We start from the raw sequence: 20645 nt of genomic DNA on the forward strand, positions 1-20645 counted from the left end.
GCCGCACTGTCTGAGGGTCAGGACTGAGGGAATGCCGCACTGTCGGAGGGTCAGGACTGAGGGAGCGCCGCACTGTCGGAGGATCAGTACTGAGGGAGTGCAGCACTGTCGGAAGGTCAGTACTAAGGGATCGCCGCATCGTTGGAGGGTCAGTACTGAGGGAACGCTGCACCGTCACCTCTGACAATCTTCATCTCTGTTGCTACAAAACCAAATTTGACACAAGAAAACAAACAAGATCCTCCAAAGTAGATAATATGACTTTATTTGAACAGTCCTCTCCTTGTACAGGTTCCTAAGTTACAGCAGCTGTCACATATTGTGGAATAGATTTCAATGCTTGCAAGAGGACCTGGAACATGAGGAGTTGTAGTGAGTCCGTCTCTCCTTATTTTACAGAATGCTTTTCAGTAAAGACCCAAGAAATGACATGGACTTTCATTAGATGCATTATGTTCAAGAGATAGCTGAACAAATATCACAGCAGCAAGTGCAGAGTGACCATCACTTCTCCAGTCTTATCTCATCTATCAGCTTTAGTGGTGTCCCTCAAGTTGTTCCAGGAAAGGGATCATGTCACCCTGGAGGCTGTTATGCTGCAGGATCCAAACTGTGGCCTCACCTATGATCAAACCTTGCTGCTCAATGTGGTTTACAGGAGCAGGGACTTTTCTTGGTGCTCACAGTGGCATGAAGTGGCCGTGAGTCCAGCTGGAGTGTACTTTGAGTGTTCTCACTGGACAAGTGCAGCCCGTTCCTAGCCAGCAGCTCTCGGGTCATCATTATAAAGGCCTCATCAACGTTCTGTGCTTCTTTAGCTGATGTTTCCAGCACGGCCAAGAGTCCAAACTTCTCCGCAACATTGCAGGCTTCCTCGAATGGAACCTCACGCTTTTCCTGCAGGTCAGCTTTGTTCCCTACACAGGGAGAGAAAAGGAAATCAGGATCAGTCCCAGGTCATAGAGAATCATCTAGTGATACAGCAAAAAGTGAAGCTATTCAGACCATCTTGCCAGCATTGATTCTTAAAGAACCATCCAATTAGTCCCACTCCCCTGCTCTTACCCTATAGCGCTATAGAAAACAACTTGCCTTTGAGTATTTATACAATTTTCCTCTGAAAGTTATGATTGAATCCACCTCACCAGGCAGGGCATTCAAGGCCAGAACTCACGGCATTGAAAAAAAATCTCATCTCCTTTCTGGCTCTCAATTTACTCCATCGTCTCCAGCAGCGGGGTAGGTGATAGTGACGGTGTAGTGGTATTGTCACTGTCACTGGACTAGTAATTCAGAAACCTAGTGTAATAATCTGAGGGACCTTGGTTCAAATCCCACCACAGCAAATGGTAGACTCTGAATTCAATAAAAATCTGGAATAAAGTACATTTAAAAAATCTAATGATGACTGTGAAACCATTGTCATAAAAACCCATCTGGTTCACTGGTATCCTTTAGGGAAATTTGCTGTCATGTGACTTCAGACCCACAGCAACATGGTTGACTCTTAAATGCCCTCTGGACAAAGGCAATTAGGGATGGCAATAAATACTGGCCCAGCCAGCGATGCCCATGAACAAATAGAAAAAAACTCACCTTCTGCCACTGGAAACAATTATCTAAAATTGAGTCATAAAAGCACAGAAAGAGGCCATCAAGTCCATGCTGACTCTCTGTACAATAATTCAGTCAGTCCCATTCCCCCTGCAGGATTAATTCACTCAAGTGCCCATCCAATTTCCTTTTGAAATCATTCATCATCTCCGCTTTCACCACCCTCACAGGCAGTAAGTTCCTGCTCATTATCACTTGCTATGTAAAAATGTTCCTGCTCGCATTCCTCCTGCATCTCCTACTCAAAATCCGTGTCCCCCAGCCCTTGCACCACCAGCCAATGGGAACAGTTTTTCTTTGTCTACTTTATCTAAACCTGTCATAGTCCTGTCCACCTTCAAATCTCCCCTCAATCTCCTTTGCTCCAAGGAGAACAGCCCCAGCTTCTCCAGCCTAACCTTGTAGCTAAAATCCCCTCATCCCTGGAGCCATTCTGGTAAATCTCCTCCGCACCCTCTCGAGGACCCTCAGTTCCTTCCTAAAGTGTGGCAACCAGAACTGGACACAATACTCTAATCGGGGCCTAACCTGAGCTTTATAAAGGTTCAGCATAACTTCTCTGCTTTTAATAATAACTCTTTTAATGAAGCCCAAGAACCCATTAGCTTTGCTAACCACTCCCTCAGTGTGTCCTGCCACCTGCACATGAACTCAGCTCCCTTTGTCCCTGCACTCTTTAGACCTGTGTCATCAAATCTATGTTGCCTCTCCCCTCTGCCAAAATGTATCACCTCACACTTCTCTGCATTAAATCCCCTCTGCCACTTGTCTGCCCATTCTGCTACCATAGCTATGTCCTGTTGGAGCCGATTGGTATCACCCTCACTGGTTCTGCTTCTCCAAATTTGGTTTCACTGGCAGAGTTTGAAATTTTACTTTGCATTCCAATATCCAAGTCATTTATATACACCAAATAAAGCAGCGATTCTCACACTGATCCTTGGGGAACACCACTGTGTACCATCCTCCAGTCTGAAAAATAACATTCACATAGCTCGCTGTTTTCTGTCCTTAAGACATTTTTTAATCCAGACTGACACTGACCCTCCTATTCCATGAACTTCAGTTTTGGTATCCAGTCCAAGTGGTAACCTGCACATGGTAAATATGAACACCTTGATTAAATCTCCTCTTTAAAACAAAAGCAAAATACTGCAGATGTGAAAAATGTGTGGCAGAGGTGGTGGTGGCATAGTGGTATTGTCACTGGACTGGTAATCCTGAGACCCAAGCTAATGGTCTGGGGACTCAGGTTCAAATCCCACTAAGGCAGATTGAGCATAACTTGCTAATAAAGCCAAGGATCTTCCCTGTTCTTTTTAAATAGTCTTCTCTGCTTATCTTGCCTAATTCAAAGATTTTGTACCTACTCGGCAGCTCTGTCTATTCCTTACTCGCCAGCTCTGTCTATTCCTGCACCCCTCCTAAAATTGCACCATTTAGTTTATAAAAACAGAAAGTTCCGGAAACACTCAGCAGGTCAGGCAGCATCTGTAAAAAGGTAAATAGAGTTAATGCCCTGGATTTTCATCCTTGAGGTGGGTAGGGGGAGTTGGGAAAATTTCCGACTCACCCATCCTGCCAAGGGGGGATTTTTGTGGGGGGGTTGGGTGGGTGCAAGCTGGAGTCAGGCCAGCTGGCCCAGGGAGAAGTGCGGAGGTGGGCTCTCTGAAAGGCCCACCTCGGTACCATGGGACTTAAGGGAATGGATCCATTCCCCACCCCTCACGCCCACTTCACCCTCCAAATACTCCCCATGCCCCATCCATACAGTCCTGAAATATAGTCCACAGAGGGTGTCACATCGTCATCATCTGCTGTGCCCTTTACAACCTGGCACTGCAATGGGATGAGAAGCTGGCCGAGGAGGAGATGGAGGAGCTGGAGGTCTCCTCTGATGAGGAGGATGCTGACGGGGGATGAGGGAGGAGGTCTTCGAAGGCGACAATGACGACGATGAGGCCGTCGCACTGGCCAGACGAGGCAGGAGCTCGGGAGGCCCTCGTAGCTGCTAGATTTGTGGAGGATGACGACGACATGCAGTGAGGAGACACCATGGATCCTCTGTGAACGTTTGACTCCTGTCTGACTTATGGCAGTGCACATACCCTCGGTGATAAGGCTCCTGTCATGGAGATGCAGTGGATGCCCATAATCCCTACATTCCAGGGGGATGATGATGACCTGCAGTGGGGACACTCCATAGTTTATGTGAATGTCTGACTCCTGTCTGGCTGATGGCAGCTCACTTGCGCTCTATGAACAGGGTCATATCATGGAGATGCAGTGGGGAAACTTTAACTTCCCCTGATCCTATGAAACCCTTCATGATCTGAACCCTTCAGGAGCACCCTGTCACCGGACACGGATGCTGATGGTATGGGGGCCAGCCGCACATCAAAGGTGCTGGGAACACACAGAGAGAATGAGAGAACTCAGTGCCACCGGCCCAGGACATTCTGGCAGCAATGGCCAGCCCCATCAAGGCACAGGAATGACTGATGTGTCCAGTGAGTGTGAGGCTGCACCATCACTTTGGTCTGAAGGTTATACACTGCTCAGGGAAGAGGTCCTGGACTGAGACACCTGCCTTTATCTTCTGCAGGAACCAAGGTTTTACATCTGAGTAACACAAACACTGCTCATCAGAACAAGGAGCCATGGCAGGGAGACATTCTTGGGAGTTTATTTACAACACTGAACAGTTTATAAGTGATTAATACCCGGCCCCTGTGGTGAATCTACATCTTCTTAACTGTCCTAACCCTGCCGCCATGTATTGTCGCTCCCCAGACATCCACAGTGGAGGTGGAGACAGCCTGCTCACTGCTACACCCTATTTGTGATGACCTTGGTGGGCATCCTTCTGGAGGGCCGAAACCTGGAACACCCACCGCCCCCCCCAACCCCCGGCCTGCTTTCAGGGTCCTGCCATGTGGCAGTGACATCCTCCTCAAACTGTGGAGCTGGAGCTGTTGGGGTCACAAGAAGAGGGGATTTGGATGGGCCGGGCAGTCCCGGAGTCACCTGAGTGGATGGCCCCAGGGTGTGCACCTGCTGATCCTCCTCCCTATAGGTGTCCAAGGGCCTCTGTCTGATTCCTTGAGGAGAAGGGGAAGCTGGCATTGACACTGTTGGAGGCCAACTATGGCATCAGCAATGGAGTTCAGCCTGCACAGCAGCGCAGGGCAGATCTACTGGACCAAGGTCTCCATAGTGGCTGCTATCCTGCAAGTGTTGACCTTGGTGCATTACCATGCCAGCGCTGTCACCTCAGCTTGAAGGCGATGGGCTCCTCTAAGAATTTTTTTCTCTCAGAGGGTTGTGCGACTTTGGAACTCTCGGCCTCAGAAGGTGGTGGAGGCGAGGTGGTTCAATATTTTTAAGGCAGAGCTAGATAGATTCTTATTAGGCAAGGGAATCAAAGGTTATCGGGGGTAGATGGGAATGTAGAACTCGAAACACAAACAAATCAGTCATGATCTTATTGAATGGCACAGCAGGCTCGAGGGGTTGAATGGCCTACTCCTGCTCCTATTTAGTATGTTCTATGTTCCTATAACTCGTGGTTTTAAGTGTTTGTGGCTATTGAAATTTCAAAGGCCCTGGATAATTCATTCTTTTAATTAGCTTGTAGCACAGACATCATTTTGTAGGAAAAATTTATGAATGGTGTACATTTCTTCACATGTTTTTACACATCCCACTTTACACTGTGGTGTTCATTGGTTCTAGAAAGTGTATGGTGGGTTACTAGGCATGGAAGTGCCAGAGATTGGCAGAGTGGGCAGTGGGCATGAGGGGACATATGGTGTGGGTGGAAAGGCAGAGCTTGGCATAAGAGTCATGAGGGGACAGAGGGGGTGAGTGGTGTAGTACAAAGGTCTGGTGTAGAAAGGGTTAACGTTGGACTGGGTACAGTACTGCCCATACTGTGATATAAAGGAACACATGACCCTAGTCCAGCGGGCAGTCTTGTACTAGACAGTGGGCCAGCATTTATTGCCCATCTCTAGTTGCCCTTAAGGTGGTGATGAGCAGCCTTCTTGAACTACTGCAGTCCATGTGGTGTAGGTATATAGTTACAAGTTGTTAATAAATACTCACTGTTAAATTATACAGGACTCAAAACCTCTTTGTGAGACTTACTGAACTACACACAATATCTTACAACATGGTGGCAGCTGTTGGAACAACCCAGAATTGCGCAGAAACTGGAGAAGAAATTTCTCTTAAAACCTGGAATATTGAAAACGCAGCATTGACTTAACAAAAAACAGCAGAAGTGAAACACTGTGGGGGGGATGGGGATGGAGAGAAGCTCCAAAGCAGGACTGGAAGCAGAAGGCAGAAATAAAACTCTGCACTGCAGCAGAAAACTCCATTGAATCCCATGGAAATCCACCTTCAATACTGAAAGAGTGCAGAGTCTGAAGATCTAGCAGGGGTGAGCTAAAAAATATTAAGTTCTTGGCTAGAACAAGTTTAAAAAGCTTCCGAGTCAGCAGCAGTTAGAACGCTGTTTTAAAACGCACCACAAACTGTCCGAATCCCGAATCGGTGCCTGGACAGGCGCCGGCCGAGCTCGCTCTGATTGGAAAAAAATATAATTGAACAAATAATCAGCAGTTAAAATACAGGCAAAAGCTGGGGATTGATGCTTCATGACCCTAGAATGTTTCGGTATTATGGGGAAGGCTCAGCAAGGTCAATTCAGGGAGTCGCTGCTAAAAATGTTAAAACCCAGAAACCGCAAACACCATTGATGTGGGAACCCACCAAAAATGACAAGTGTGGAAAACATTGTTGAGGCAAGGTATACTGCGCCATCTTGGATTTCATTATCGCACTTAAAGGTACACACACTTAATTTTAAAAGACCATGGATCAAACATCTATCTTACCAGACCAGTTTGGACTCATCCAAAGCCCAGACCAGTCACAAAATTGGGGACGTTAGATGAACAGATTCCTTAGATACATGATACCTTCAGGTCCAGGAAAAAAGGAAGAAGCTAACAGGTGAACACATTGCTTTATTCTGGTAGGTCCAATAGATGACAATATAGTACCTACTCTAGAAATCAATGAATCCTCAGCAAAATTTGACACATTTTAATTTGAGCAGTAATAAGATCCTTGAAAGAGCAAAGCTTAACAAACGTGTCCAACAGCCAGGAGAATCTGTTGACTCCTTCATTAATGATCTGCACAGAATGGCTGAAAGCTGTGACTATGGTGATCTGAAATCAGACCTAATCAGGGACAGAACTGTTGTCAGAGTGGCAGGTGATGCAGTCTCAGACATGCTTCAAGCAAAGGGAGATCTGACCCTTGAAAAGGCCATTTAGACTGTCAGGCAATGCAAAATCTGTTTACAGCACAGATCCATCTTAAAGGGCGAAGACAAGCCATGGTACAGAGCAACCCCATTGTCTATCTAGCAATACAGCAGAGGAGCAGGGACACTCCACACCAAAGGAAGCAATACAGGTGAAAAGAGGGTGTCGAAGAGCAGGCAAAAAGAGGACCCAGAGGCAGTATCAGCTATCTAGAAGAGTTTTCCAATCCAGTCCAATCTGTGTCTCGAGAGCAGAGCAACCACATTCTGACAGAACTCAAAGTGTGCCATCACAGGAAAACAGAGAAGTATTTGGTTGGTAAATATTTTATTCATTTATCTTTAACACTGGCATAATTTATTGGTAATTGTAAGGGGTTTCATCAGTTGTGGTAAGATTTACTAGCAATAGTAGAGTTTGTTGGGAGTAGCAGTATTTATTAATTACTAAGGATAAATTAATTAATAATAAAGATGGCAGGGCAGGTGATGTGTTGCGACTACAGAATATTGGATTTCCTGGACACTGGGGTGATCCAGGGCAAACACATCTGGAGTAAGTGTCTGCAGGTTGAGGAGCTTCAACTCAGAGCCATTGAGCTGGAAGCCAAACTGCAGATGCTATGATGCATCAGGGAGGGGGAAAGTTACCTAGAGATTTTGTACCAGGAGGCAGTCACATCCCTTAGGATAGGGTTTTCTAATTTGGTCAGTGGTCAGGGACAGAAAGGTGAGAGCGTGAGTGAGGCGGGTATGGGGACCTAGAATATAGAAGTGGAGGAGCTTCAGTTTTATGTCTTGGGTAAATGTGGTCATTGGCCAACTGAATTTTAACTGCATGCCTTCCTATGTTCTCAATTTCTGTTTGCAATCAATAATGGGGAGAATTATCGTTGGGCACTGAATAAAGAGTGATGGTTTATTGAGACATGGGGCAGGGCACCAGATCATGCGTGCTCACTCAGAAACCTCCAGAACTAGACTTACAGTTACCAGTTGCCCATGCTGTACAGTGATTTGTCAGTGCTGTCACATGATCAATACACTCTTAAAGGAACAAGGTACCTCACTTTACCACATCCCTCCCCTTTTACTTAAAAGTACAACTAACAAGTTTAAAACACATTAACTGTTTACACAATAACTATTTACAGGTCAAATTTCTCATGAGGCTTTCTCAGATGTGTTCAGCCTCTCAGTTCAACAACTTCAGCTGGTTTTTCCAGGACCTCTTTTTCAGGGGACAGTTGTCCACTAGCTTCCTCAGTGGAAATCGGCAGGTTTGTCTCCCCGACCCCCTCGGGCCTCTCAGGCCCCACCGATAATTCCAAATCATGTGACCTGTCCTCAAATGTAGATGAAGACTGCATTTCTTCTTGTGTGACTGGTGTTCTTTTGTGGAGATGATCCATGTGTCATCTAATTATTTGGCCATTACCGGTAAATTATAGGAGAGGGGTCTAGTTACTGCACTCACCTCACCTAACAGCCAACTGGGCCCATCTCCAAAGTTCTTCGCGAAGACTGTATCTCCCACCGTGAAAGTTCTTTCACGACCATGGCCATCCTGCCTGGTCTTCTGCACCTCTTGGCTTTTCTCCACCCTCCCCTCTAAATTCAGCCGGATTAGGGTGCGGAGACGTCTCTTCATTAGTAATTCTGCAGGGGAAATGCCAGTCTCAGTGTGTGGCGTGTATGCGAACAAGATCCAAGACAATCTCGTGTTGATGGAATCCCCTTCCATCTTTTTCATCCCAGATTTAAAGGTTTGGACTCCTCACTTCGTCATGCTGTTTTCCCTGCTTGTGTGAAGCGTTTGAGTGCCTCTTCTAGATTTGCCTTGACTTGTTTGAGTTGTCGTTTGCTCACAGGAGGCCTGGATGTATTTCTCTCATTCATTTAGTGGGTTTTCACTGCAGTACCATTGTTTTCTCAATGATCTGGAGCTAGGGAGCGTTTCTTGTCTTTCCGTGGAGTCCAAAGTTTCTGCACCTTTTGTTGTGGGATTGTCCCGCTCAACTGGATGGTCGGCGCCATTTGTATCTCTTTTATAATTTTGGAATTTTTAACATCACTCTCCAACATTGTAGCTAATTCTAATGCCTTATTGAAGTCTAGACTAGGTTCAGCGAGCAAATGCCTTTGGATAGTAACATCTCAAATCCCGTATATCAGCCGGTCTCTCAACATATCACTAATGGACGTTCCGAATTCACAATGTTCAGTTAATGCCTTTAAAATGGCCACATAGTCAGCTATTGTCTCCTCTGGAATCCTGTTCCTTGAATTGAACTTGAAGCGCTGCCTAGAAACTGAGGGCTTTGGTCTCAGGTGGTTTTGTACAATTTTTATTAACTCGTTGAAAGACTTTGAGTCTGGGGTGCTAGGGGACGTAAGGCTGCGGACCAGTCCGCACGTTTTGCTCCCGCATGAGGACAAAAGAATCGCCCTCTTCTCCTCCCCCGCAATGTCATTAGCGGTAAAAAAAAGAACACTAGGCGTTCATCATAGTGAGAACAGTCATCTGTAATGGGGTCGAATGGATCGACACGCCCGAACTGCGGTATTGTGAATGACTGCAAGGAGACTGCACTTCCGATAGGCTTTCCAGGTGATGACGAATTTAGGTGTTTGGTTTAATACAGAGTTGCCCTCTCTCTGGGGTCTCTCATAATTTTCTGTCCATAGCTGTTTTTCATGTATTTACCAGTTTAAATGTATTGCTGCTTTAAGCACAGTCACCTTTTCTTTTAACTCTGTCTCTGTAGCTGTCGGCTTTTCTCTGCTGGATTTCATGCTCTTTTTGGGTTTTGGCAGGATCTCTGTGATCATGATTCTGCAGGGTTTTAATGTTAAACTGCAGCACTGCTTTCTGCTCTGATTGCCGGCTGTCGCTCATTTTACAAGGTAAGTACACGTGCTCTTTCCAATGCTTTGCTCACCTGTCTTGAAATGAGCTCATTGGCCAACCAGACGCTAACTGCACACCTTCCTATGTTCTCTTTAATTGCTGCTTGCAATCAGAAATGGGGAGAAACTGATGTAAGAATAAACAGTGATGGTTTATTGAGACATGGGGCAGAGACCAGATCATATATGCTCACCCAGAAACCTCCAGAACTAGACCTGCAGTTCCCAGTTGCCTATGCTGTACAGTAATTCGTCAGTGCTGTCACATGAACAGTACTTGCAATCTGTTAAAGGGACCTCACTTTACCACACACAGCCTTTGCAATTGTCCAACAGGTTCGAGGTTCTGAAGCAGTCCATGTCCGAATGCAGCAAGACCTGGATAATATCCAGACTTGGGCTGATAAGTGGCAAGTAACATTCGCACCACACAAATGCCAGGCAATGACCATCCCCAAAAAGAGAGAATCTAACCATCATCGAGATAAAAACAAAAAACTGTGGGTGCTGGAAATCCAAAACAAAAATAGAATTACCTGGAAAAACTCAGCAGGTCTGGCAGCATTGGCGGAGTAGAAAAGAGTTGACGGTTTGAGTCCTCATGACCCTTCAGCAGGTAATTCTGTTTTTGTTTTTATCTAACCATCATCCCTTGACATTTAATGGCATTAACATCACTGAATTCCTCACTATCAACATCCTAGGGATTACCATTGACTAGAAATTGAGCTGGACTAGCCATATAAATACTGTAGCTACAAGAGCAGGTCAGAGGCTAGGAATCCTGCAGCGAGTAACTCATCTCTTAACTTCCCAAAGCCTGTCCACCCATCTACAAGGCACAAGTCAGGAGTGTGATGGAATACTCTCCACTTGACTGGATAAGTGCAGCTCCCACAACACTCAAGAAGCTTGACACCATCCAGGACAAAGCAGCCTGCTTGATTGGCACCACATCCACAAATATTCACTCCGTCCACCACCGACGCACAATAGCAGCAGTGTGTACCATCTACAAGATGCACTGTAGGAATTCACCAATTCACCAAGGATCCTTAGACAGCACCTTCCAAACCCCCACAACCACTACCATCTAGAAGGACAAGGGCAGCAGATAGATGGGAACACCACCACCTGGAAGTTCCCCTCCAAGTCACTCAGCAGCCTGACTTGGAAATATATCGCCGTTCCTTCACTGTCACTGGGTCAAAATTCTGGAATGCCCTCCCTAACAGTACTATGCGTGTACCTACACCACATGGTCTGCAGCAGTTCAAGAAGGCAGCTCACCACCACCTTCTCAAGGGCATTTAGGGATGGGCAAAAAATGCTGGCCCAGCCAGCGAAGCCCACATCCTGTGAATGAATAAAAAAAACAATTTGTCTGGATGAAAGTGGTGGCTGCAAGGTGGATGAGTAAACTGACCATTCAAGGGGGTTGGGGGGTGGTGGGGCAGGGTTTAATAGGAATATAGTGGCAGTTGGGGGCAGTATAGTCAGGGGGATTGACACTGTTCTCTGCAGCCCAGAGTGAGAGTCCAGACTGCTGTGTTGCCTGTCTGGTGCAGGGTTCAGGACATCTGCTCTGGGTTGGAGAGGAACTTGCAGTGGGAGGGGGAAGGTCCAGTGGTCATAGTTCATATAGGTACCAACAACATAAGTAGGAGTATGAAAGAGGTTCTGCTTGGGTATTATGAACAGATAAAGGCTAAATGAAAAAGCAGCAGAACCTCAAAGGTAATAATCTCTGGATTACTACCTGAGCCTCAAGTAAATTGGCGTAGGGTAAACCAGATTAGAGAGTTAAATACGTGGCTTAAAAGTTGGTGTGGGAGAAATGAGTTTCGATCCATGGGGCACTGGCACCAGTACAGGGAAAAGTGGGAACTGTACAGCTGAGACAGTCTTCACCTGAACCATGCTGGGACCAATGTTCCGGCAAGTCATATAACCAGGGCAGAAAACAGTCGGGCCAAGAGACCAAATTTGGGAAGATGTGATAAATTAAATTGAGAAGACAAGGCAAAAGAGCAAGGTAGGGATAAGGGAAATGATGATGAGTGTGTGGCAGGAAAGGACAGAGTTGTACAAACCTAAGAATGCACCAGCATAGAGATTACAAAAATAGTAAAAAGACAGAACTAAAGGTTTTGTATCTGAATGCACACAGCATTCGTAACAAAACAGATGAATTGACAGCACAAATAGAAATAAATAATTCATGATCTGATGGCCAATTCAGAGACATGGCTGCAGGATAACAAGGACTGGGACTTGAACATTTAAAGCATACATGACATTTAGGACGGGCAGGAAGCTAGGAAAAGGCGGAGAGGTCGCTCTGTTAATTAAGGATGACACTGGTACAATAGAGAGCGAGAGAGAGAAATGACCCTAGTTCTGGAGATCAAGATGTAGAATCAGTTTGGGTAGAGGTGAGAAATAGTAAAGGTAAGAAGTCACAATGGTTTATAGGCTCCTAACAGTAACCACACTGTAGGACAGGGCATACAGGGAGAAATAATGTAGGCTTGTGAGAAAGGTATGGCAATAATCATGAGCAATTTCAACCTGATTGGACAAATCAGATTGGCAAAGGTAGTCTGGGTGATGAGCTCATGGAGCATTTTCAAGACAGTTTCTTAGAGTACATGTTCGAGACCCAGAGAGTAGACTATACCAGATCTTGTAATGTGCAATGAGACAAGATTAATTGATGACCTCAAGTGAAGGCACCCCTAGGTAGCAATGATTCAATTTTACATTCAGTTTGAGGGAGAGAGGAGTGGATTTTTTTAAAAATTCAGTCATGGGGTGTGAACTTCATTGCCCATCCCTAATTGGGCATTTAAGAGTCAACCACATTGCTGTGGGTCTGGAGTCACATGTAGGACAGACCGAGTGAAGACGACAGATTCCTTCCCTAAAGGACATTAGTGAACCAGATGATTTTTTACAACAATCGGCAATGGTTTCATGATCATCGTCAGATTTTTAATTCCAAATTTTTACTGATTCAAATTTCACCATTTGCTGTGGTGGGATTCGAACTTCGGTCCCCAGAGCATCATTCTGGGTCTCTGGAATGCTAGTCCAATGATAATACCACCATCTCCCCCTAAAGAGATCTAAGGCTACCGTTTTAAACTTAAATAAGGACAATTATGAGGGTATGAAGGTAGAGCTGGCTCAAGTGAACTGGGAAATGTGGTTAAGCGATAGGTCAATTGAGATGCAGTGACAGACATTTAAGAAGATATTTCACAACACTCAGAAAAGGTACATTTGAGTGAGAAAGAAAGACTCCAAGGGAAGGAAACACCACCTTTGGCTGATTAAAGAATTTAAGAATAGTATTGAATTGAAAGAAAACACGTATAATTACACAAAGACAGGTGGCAGGTCAGAAGATTGGACAGAATATAAAGAACAGCAAAGAATGACTAAAGATTAATAAGGAAGGAAAAATTAGAGTACAAGAGAAAGCTGGCTAGAAATATAAAAACAGATAGTAAGAGTTTCTACAGGTATTTAAAAAGGAAAAAAGTAAGTAAAGTGAGGTTTGGTTCTTCTGAGAGTGGGAATGAGGAATTAATAATGGAAAATAAAGATATGGTGGATGAATTGGACAGATATTTTGCATCTGTCTTCACTGCAGAGGATTTAAATAACATCCCAGAAATAATTGAGAATCAGGAGGTGAAAGGGAGGGAGGAACTTAAAACAGTTATAATCACCAGGGAAAGGGGACTGAGAAAATGATTAGAACTAAAATCTGACAAGTCCCCAGGTCCTGATGGACTTCATCCTAGGGTCCTAAAAGAAGTGGCTGCTGAGATAGTTGGTGCATTGGTTTTGATTTTCCAAAACTCCCTGGATTCTGGAAAGGTCCCATCAGATTGGGAAATAGTGAATATGACTCTTCTATTCAAGAAAAAAAGGAAACAGAAAGCAGGAAGCTTCAGGTCAGTTAGCTCAACATCTGCCATACGGAAATTGCTGGAATCCATTATTAAGAAGGTTATAGCAGGACACTTAGAAAATCTCAATGTAATCAGACAGACTCAACATGGCTTTGTGAAATGGAACTCATGTTTGATTAATTTAGTGGAGTTCTTTGAGAAAGTAACAAGCAAAGTTGATAAAGGGGAACATGTGGAAGTGCTGTACTTAAGTTTCCAGGTGATATTTTACAAGGTACCACATCAAAGGTTATTATGCAAAGTAAGAACTCATGGTGTAGGGGGTAACATGTTAGCATGGATAGAGGATTGGTTAGCTAACAGGAAACAGAAAGTAGGGATGAAAAGGTCATTTTCCGGTTAACAAGATATGCCACAGGGATCAGTGCCTGGGGCCTCAACTATTTACAATTTATATCAATGACTTGGATGAAGGGACCAAAGGAATGGTTGCTAAATTTGCTGATGACACAAAGATAGGTAGGAGAGTAAGTTGTGAAGAGGGCACAAGGAGACTGCAAATGGACATAGATCAGTTAAGTGGGTGGGCAAAAATTTGGCAGCTGGAGTATAATGTAGGGAAATGTGAACTTGTCCACTTTGGCAAGAAGAATAGAAAAGCAGCAGATTACTTAAATGGAGAGAGATTGCAGAACTCTGAGGTACAGAGGGATCTGGGTGTCCTAGTGCATGAATCACAAAGTCAGTATGCAGGTACAGCAAGAGATTAGGGAGGCAAGTGGAATAGAATATAAAAATAGAGATGTTTTGTACAGTTGTACAGGTGAGACCCACATCTGGAGTACTGTGAACAGTTTTGGTCGTCTTATTTAAGAAAGGATATAAATGCGTTAGAAGGGATTCAGAGATGGTTCACTGATACCTGGGATAGGGGAGCTATCTTATGAGGAAAGGTTAGACAGCCTGGGCCTATACCCATTGGAGTTTAGAAGAATGAGAGGTGATCTTATTGAAACATAAAAGATCCTGAGGGGTCTTGACAGGGTGGATGCTGAAAGGATGTTTCCCCTTGTGCGAGAGACTGGAACTGAGGCACACAGTTTAAAAATAAGGGGTCTCCCATTTAACATGGAGATGTGAAGAAATGTTTTCTCTCAGAGGATTGTGAATCTATGGAGCCCTCTTCCTCAGACAGCGGTGGAGGCAGGGTCAATGAATATTTTTTAAGGCAGAGGTAGATAGATTCTTGACTAACAAGGGAGTCCAAGGTTATTGGGGGTAGGTGGAAAGTGGAGTTGAGACCATAGTCAGAGCAGCCATAATCTTATTGAACGGTGAGCAGGTTCAAGGGGCCGAATGGCCTCCTCCTGCTCCTAATTTGTATGTTTGTAATGCTCTAACCAGTGGGTGACCGTGCCAGCACTGTGGAGCCAAGCAAGTCCACATGCATGATCAATGTCTGGCAATCTCAGCAGAGTGTGTACACTGCAACCACATAAGACATTTCGGAGAGTTATGCAAATCTAACACACAGATGCACAGATGATTCCAAGAGGATTCACAAGGCCGAGGTACTACACCAAGAGGAAACAGAACCATGCTCCTTGGCTCAGGTCAAAGATCAGAGATTTCCATTCTGGAATGTGGGCATCTCAGTTATTATGAACCATAAGACCATAAGATGTGGGAGCAGAAGTAGACCATTCGGCCCATCGAGTCTGCTCTGCCATTCAATGAGATCACAGCTGATCTGACCATCCTCAACTCCACTTTCCTGCCTTTTCCCCATAATCCTTGATTCCTTACTGAAAAATCTGTCTATCTCAGCCTTGAAAATACTTAATGACCCAGCCTCTGCCATAAAGTATTCCACACATGAACTACCCTGAGAGAAGAAATTCCTCCTCGTCCTTGTTTTAAATAGGTGACCCCTTACTCTGAGATTATGCTCTCAGGTCCTAGACTCTCCCACAAGGGGAAACAACCTCTCAGCAGCTACCCTGTCAAGCCCCCTAAGAATGTTATATTTTTCAATAAGGTCACCTCTCATCCTTCTAAACTCCAATGAGTACAGGCCCAATCTACTCAACCTCTCCTTATAAGAAAATCCCTCCATACCTGGGATCAACCTAGTGAACCTTCTCTGGACTGCCAGTATATCTTTCCTTAGATAACGGGACCAAAACTGTTCAGAATACCTAAGCGTGGTATGCCTTATATAGTTTTAGCAAGACTTCCCTATTTTTATACTCCATTCCCTTTGAAATAAAGGCCAACATTCCATTTGCCTCCCCTATTACCTGCTGAACTTGTTTGCTAGCTTTTTGGGATTCATGCATGAGGACTCCCACAAATCCCTCTGTGCTGCAGCTTTTTACAGTCTTTCTCCATTTAAATAATATTCAGCTCCTCTATTCTTCCTGCCAAAGTGCATAACCTCACATTTTCCCACATTATACTCCATCTGCCACATTTTTGCCCATTTACTTAACCTGTCTCTATCCCTCTGTAGACTCTTTGTGTCATCCACACCACTTGCCTTCTCACCTATTTCCCTCATCCAAGTTATTAATATATTTTGTAAATAATTGAGTCCCCAGCAGTGATCCCTGTGGCACTCCACTCGTTGCAGGTTGCCATCCTGAAAATGCCACGCATATCCCAACTCTCTGTCTTCTATTAGTTAGCCAATCCATTATCCATGCTAATATACTATCCCCAAAACCATGGACTCTTATTTTATCAAGTAGCCTTATGTGTGGTACCTTATCGAACGCCTTTGAAAATCCAAATATATTACATCTACTGGTTCCCCTTTGTCTATCCCACTTGTTATCTCCTCAGAATTTTAATAAATTTGTTAGGCATGATTTCCCCTTCATGAAGCCATGCTGACTCTGCTTGGTTAGATTATGCATTTCTAAATGCCCTGCTATTACATCCTTTATAATAGACTCGAATATTTTCCCAATGACAGATGTTAAGCTAACTGGCCTATAGTTGCCTGTTTTTTGTCCCCTTCCCTTTTTGAATAAGGGTGTTACATTGGCAGTTTTCCAATCCTCTGGAACTCTTGGAAGATTACTACCAGCGCATCCACTCTCTCTGCAGATATCCTAGACTGCAATTCGTCAGGTCCAGGTGACTTATCGGTCTTTAGCCCCATCAGTTTCCATAGTAATTTTTCTTGAGTGATAGTTATTGTATTTATTTTCTCCCCCCCTTTTACTCATAATTATTTAGTATTTTCGTTATTCTATTAGTGTCTTCTACAGTGAAGACTGAAGCAAAGTATTTATTCAACCCCTCTGCCATTTTATATATTTAAAGAAGCTCTTACTTTTTTTGTTTTTATATTACTTGCTAGTTTACCCTCAAAGTTTATTTTCTTCCTTTTTTTGTCATCTTCTGTTGGTTTTTAAAACTTTCCCAATTCTCTGGCTTAACACTAATCTTTGCCACATTGTATATTTTTTTCTTTAAAATCGATACTACCCTTAACTTCCTTGGTTAACCGTGGTCGGTTTATCCTCTTCCGAGAATCCTTCTTCCTTACTGGCATACATCTTTGTTGTGAGTCATGAACTATTTTCTTAAATGTCTGCCATTGATCATCAACTGTCTTTCCTGCTAAACTCCTTTCCCAGTCCACTCCAGCCAACTCTGCCCTCATTCCTTTATAATTACCCTTATTTAAGTTTAGCACAGTTGCTTCTGAACCAAGTTTCTCACTCTCAAACTGAATGCTAAATTCTACCGTGTTATGGTCGCTGTTTCCTAGCGGATCTTTAATCTGATATCATTTATTAAACCTGCCTCATTACATATTACCAAATCCAAAATAGCCTGATCCCTGGTTGGATCCACAGCATATTGTTCTAGGAAACTGTCCCAAATACACTCTATGAATTCTTGGTCATGGCTACCTCTGCCAATTTGATTTTCCCAATCTACATGAAGATTAAAGTCACTCATGATTAATATACTGCCCTTTTTTACATTCCCTCATTATCCTGATTTATTCTCTGTCCTACAGTATAGCTACTGTTAGGGGGCCTATAGACTACTCCCACCAATGTCCTCTTCCCCTTGTTATTTCTTATCTCCACCCATATGGATTCCACATCTTCTGATCTAAGATTATTTCTTGCTATCGTACTTAATCCATCCTGTACTAACAAAGCTACCCCACCACCCTTTCCTTCCTGCCTATCCTTTTGAAAAGTCACATACCCCTAAATATTTAGTTCCCAGCTTTGATCTCCTTGTCTTTGTAATGGCTGTAAGATCATACCCATTAACCTCTATTTATGCTGCTAATTCATTTATTTTGTTCCAAATACTACGTGCATTCAAGTAAAGAGCCATTAATTTTGCCTTTTTACCATTTTTTTCCCCCTTTGATCCTATTTACTGCTGCTTTTTTATGTTTGTAAACTCAGTCCCTTCCTGTCACACTCTAGGTATCATTACCTAAGGAGCTGCCCTGCATTGCTGCCATATCCTTTTACTTGGTAAGCCTTCATATCCCCTCTCCAGAACTCTTTCACCCCCCACCGACTCTATTTAGTTTAAAGCCCTCTCTACAGCCCTTGTTCAAATTTCCAGGACACTGGTCCCAGCATGGTTCAAGTGAAGCCCATTCCACTGGAACAGCTCCCTTCTACTCCAGTCCAGATACCAGAACATATGAAATAACAGCAGGAATAGGCCATTTTGCCCCTCGAGCCTGCTCCGCTATTCAACAAGACCATGGCTGATCAGTTTGTGTTTCGATTTCCACATTCCCATCTACTCCCGATATCCTTTGATTCCCTTGCCTAACAAGAATCTATCTACAACAAAAACAAAAACACCTGGAAAAACTCAGCAGGTCTGGCAGCATCTGTGGAGAAGAAAACAGTTAACGTTTCGAGTCCAAATGACCCCTCAACAGAACTAAGTAAAAATAGAAGAGAGGTGAAATATAAGCTGGTTTAAGCGGGGGAGGGGGGTGGGAGGTGGGTACAAGTAGAACTGGATAGAGGGCCAGTGATAGGTTGAGATAACCAAAGGATGTCACAGACAAAAGGACAAAGAGGTGTTGAAGGTGGTGATATTATCTAAGGAATGTGCTAATTAAGGGTGGAAAGCAGGACAAGCAAGATACAGATAGCCCTAGTGGGGTTGGGGTGGGGGGAAGGGATTGAAAAAGGCTAAAAGGTAGAGATAAAACAATGGATGGAAATACATTTAAAAATAATGGAAATAGGTGGGAAAAGAAAAATCTATATAAATTATTGGAAAAAAAAGGGGGGGGGAGAAATCGGAAAGGGGGTGGGGATGGAGGAGGGAGTTCAAGATCTAAAATTGTTGTGTTCAATATTCAGTCCGGAAGGCTGTAAAGTGCCTAGTTGGAAGATGAGGTGCTGTTCCTCCAGTTTGCGTTGAGTTTCACCGGAACATTGCAGCAGGCCAAGGACGGACATGTGGGCATGAGAGCAGGGTGGAGTGTTGAAATGGCAAGGGACAGGGAGGTCTGGGTCATGCTTGCAGACAGACCGAAGGTGTTCTGCAAAGCGGTCAATCAGTCTGCGTTTGGTCTCTCCAATGTAGAGGAGACCGCATTGGGAGCAATGAATGCAGTAGACTAAATTGAGGGAAGTGCAAGTGAAATGCTGTTTCACTTGAAAAGAGTGTTTGGGCCCTTGGACGGTGAGGAGAGGGGAAGTAAAGGGGCAGGTGTTGCACCTTCTGCGGTTGCATGGGAAGGTGCTGTGGGAGGGGGTTGAGATGTAGGGGGTGATGAAGGAGTGGACCAGGGTCCACGGAGGGAATGATCCCTGCGGAATGCCACCAGGGTGGGGGGGGGGCGGGGGGGTGAAGGGAAGATGTGTTTGGTGGTGGCATCATGCTGGAGTTAGCGGAAATGGTGGAGGATGATCCTTTGAATGCGGAGGCTGGTGGGGTGATAAGTGAGGACAAGGGGGACCCTATCATGTTTCTGGGAGGGAGAAGAAGGTGTGAGGGCGGATGCGTGAGAGATGGACTGGACACGGTTGAGGGCCCTGTCAACCACTGTGGGTGGAAAACCTCAGTTAAGGAAGAAGGAGGACATGTCAGAGGAACTGTTTTTGAAAGTGGCATCAGATGCGACGGAGACGAAGGAACTGAGAGAATGGGATGGAGTCCTTACAGGAAGCAGGGTGTGAGGAGCTGTAGTTGAGGTAGCTGTGGGAGTCAGTAGGCTTGTAATGGATATTGGTGGACAGTCTATCACCAGAAATTGAGACAGAGAGGTCAAGAATCTATCTATCCCTGCCTTAAAAATATTCAGTGACCATCTTTGGAGGCAGAGAATTCCAAAGTTGTACAACCCACAGAAAAAAAATTCTCATCTCTGTTCTAAAAGGACGACCCCTAGCGCCCCCTAGTTCCAGATTCGCCCACAAGAGGAAACATCCTTTCCACATCCATCTTGTCAAGGCCGTTCACGATCTTATACACTTCAGTCAAGTCATCCCTCACTCTTCTAAACCCCAGTGGAAACAAGCCCAGTCTGTCCAACCTTTCCTCATAAGACAACCCGTTTCTTCCAGGTATCATTCTAGTAAATCTCCTCTGAACTGTCTCCAACGCATTTACATCCTTCCTTAAATAAGGAGAGCAAAACTGCACACAGTATTCGAGATGTGGTCTTCCCAATGACCTGTATAACTGGAGCATAACATTCTTACTTTTATATTCAATTCCTCACATAATAAAGAATAGCATTCCATTAGCCGCCTTGATTATATGCTGTCCCTGCATACTAACTTTTCATGACTCGTGTACTAGAACACCTAGATCCCTCTGCATCCAGAATTCCGCAGTCGTTC

The 20645-nt window shown here is 44.4% G+C and overlaps 1 protein-coding gene across 3 annotated transcripts in view; it reads right to left on the reverse strand.

Annotated features, from left to right (window-relative positions):
• Positions 1–258: 258 nt before the first annotated feature.
• Positions 259–20645, reverse strand: part of LOC121293186 (ras-related protein Rab-19-like) — a 46945-nt gene continuing 26558 nt past the window's right edge. For all 3 annotated transcript variants that reach the window (XM_041215973.1, XM_041215974.1, XM_041215975.1), the window contains exon 4: positions 259–917. In XM_041215973.1, coding sequence (XP_041071907.1) covers positions 643–917 — 275 coding nt within the window. In that variant the 3' untranslated portion in view covers positions 259–642. The remainder of the gene's footprint in view (positions 918–20645) is intronic.

The sequence above is a fragment of the Carcharodon carcharias genome, chromosome 21, assembly GCF_017639515.1.
Source record: "Carcharodon carcharias isolate sCarCar2 chromosome 21, sCarCar2.pri, whole genome shotgun sequence".
NCBI classification, from domain to species: domain Eukaryota; kingdom Metazoa; phylum Chordata; class Chondrichthyes; order Lamniformes; family Lamnidae; genus Carcharodon; species Carcharodon carcharias.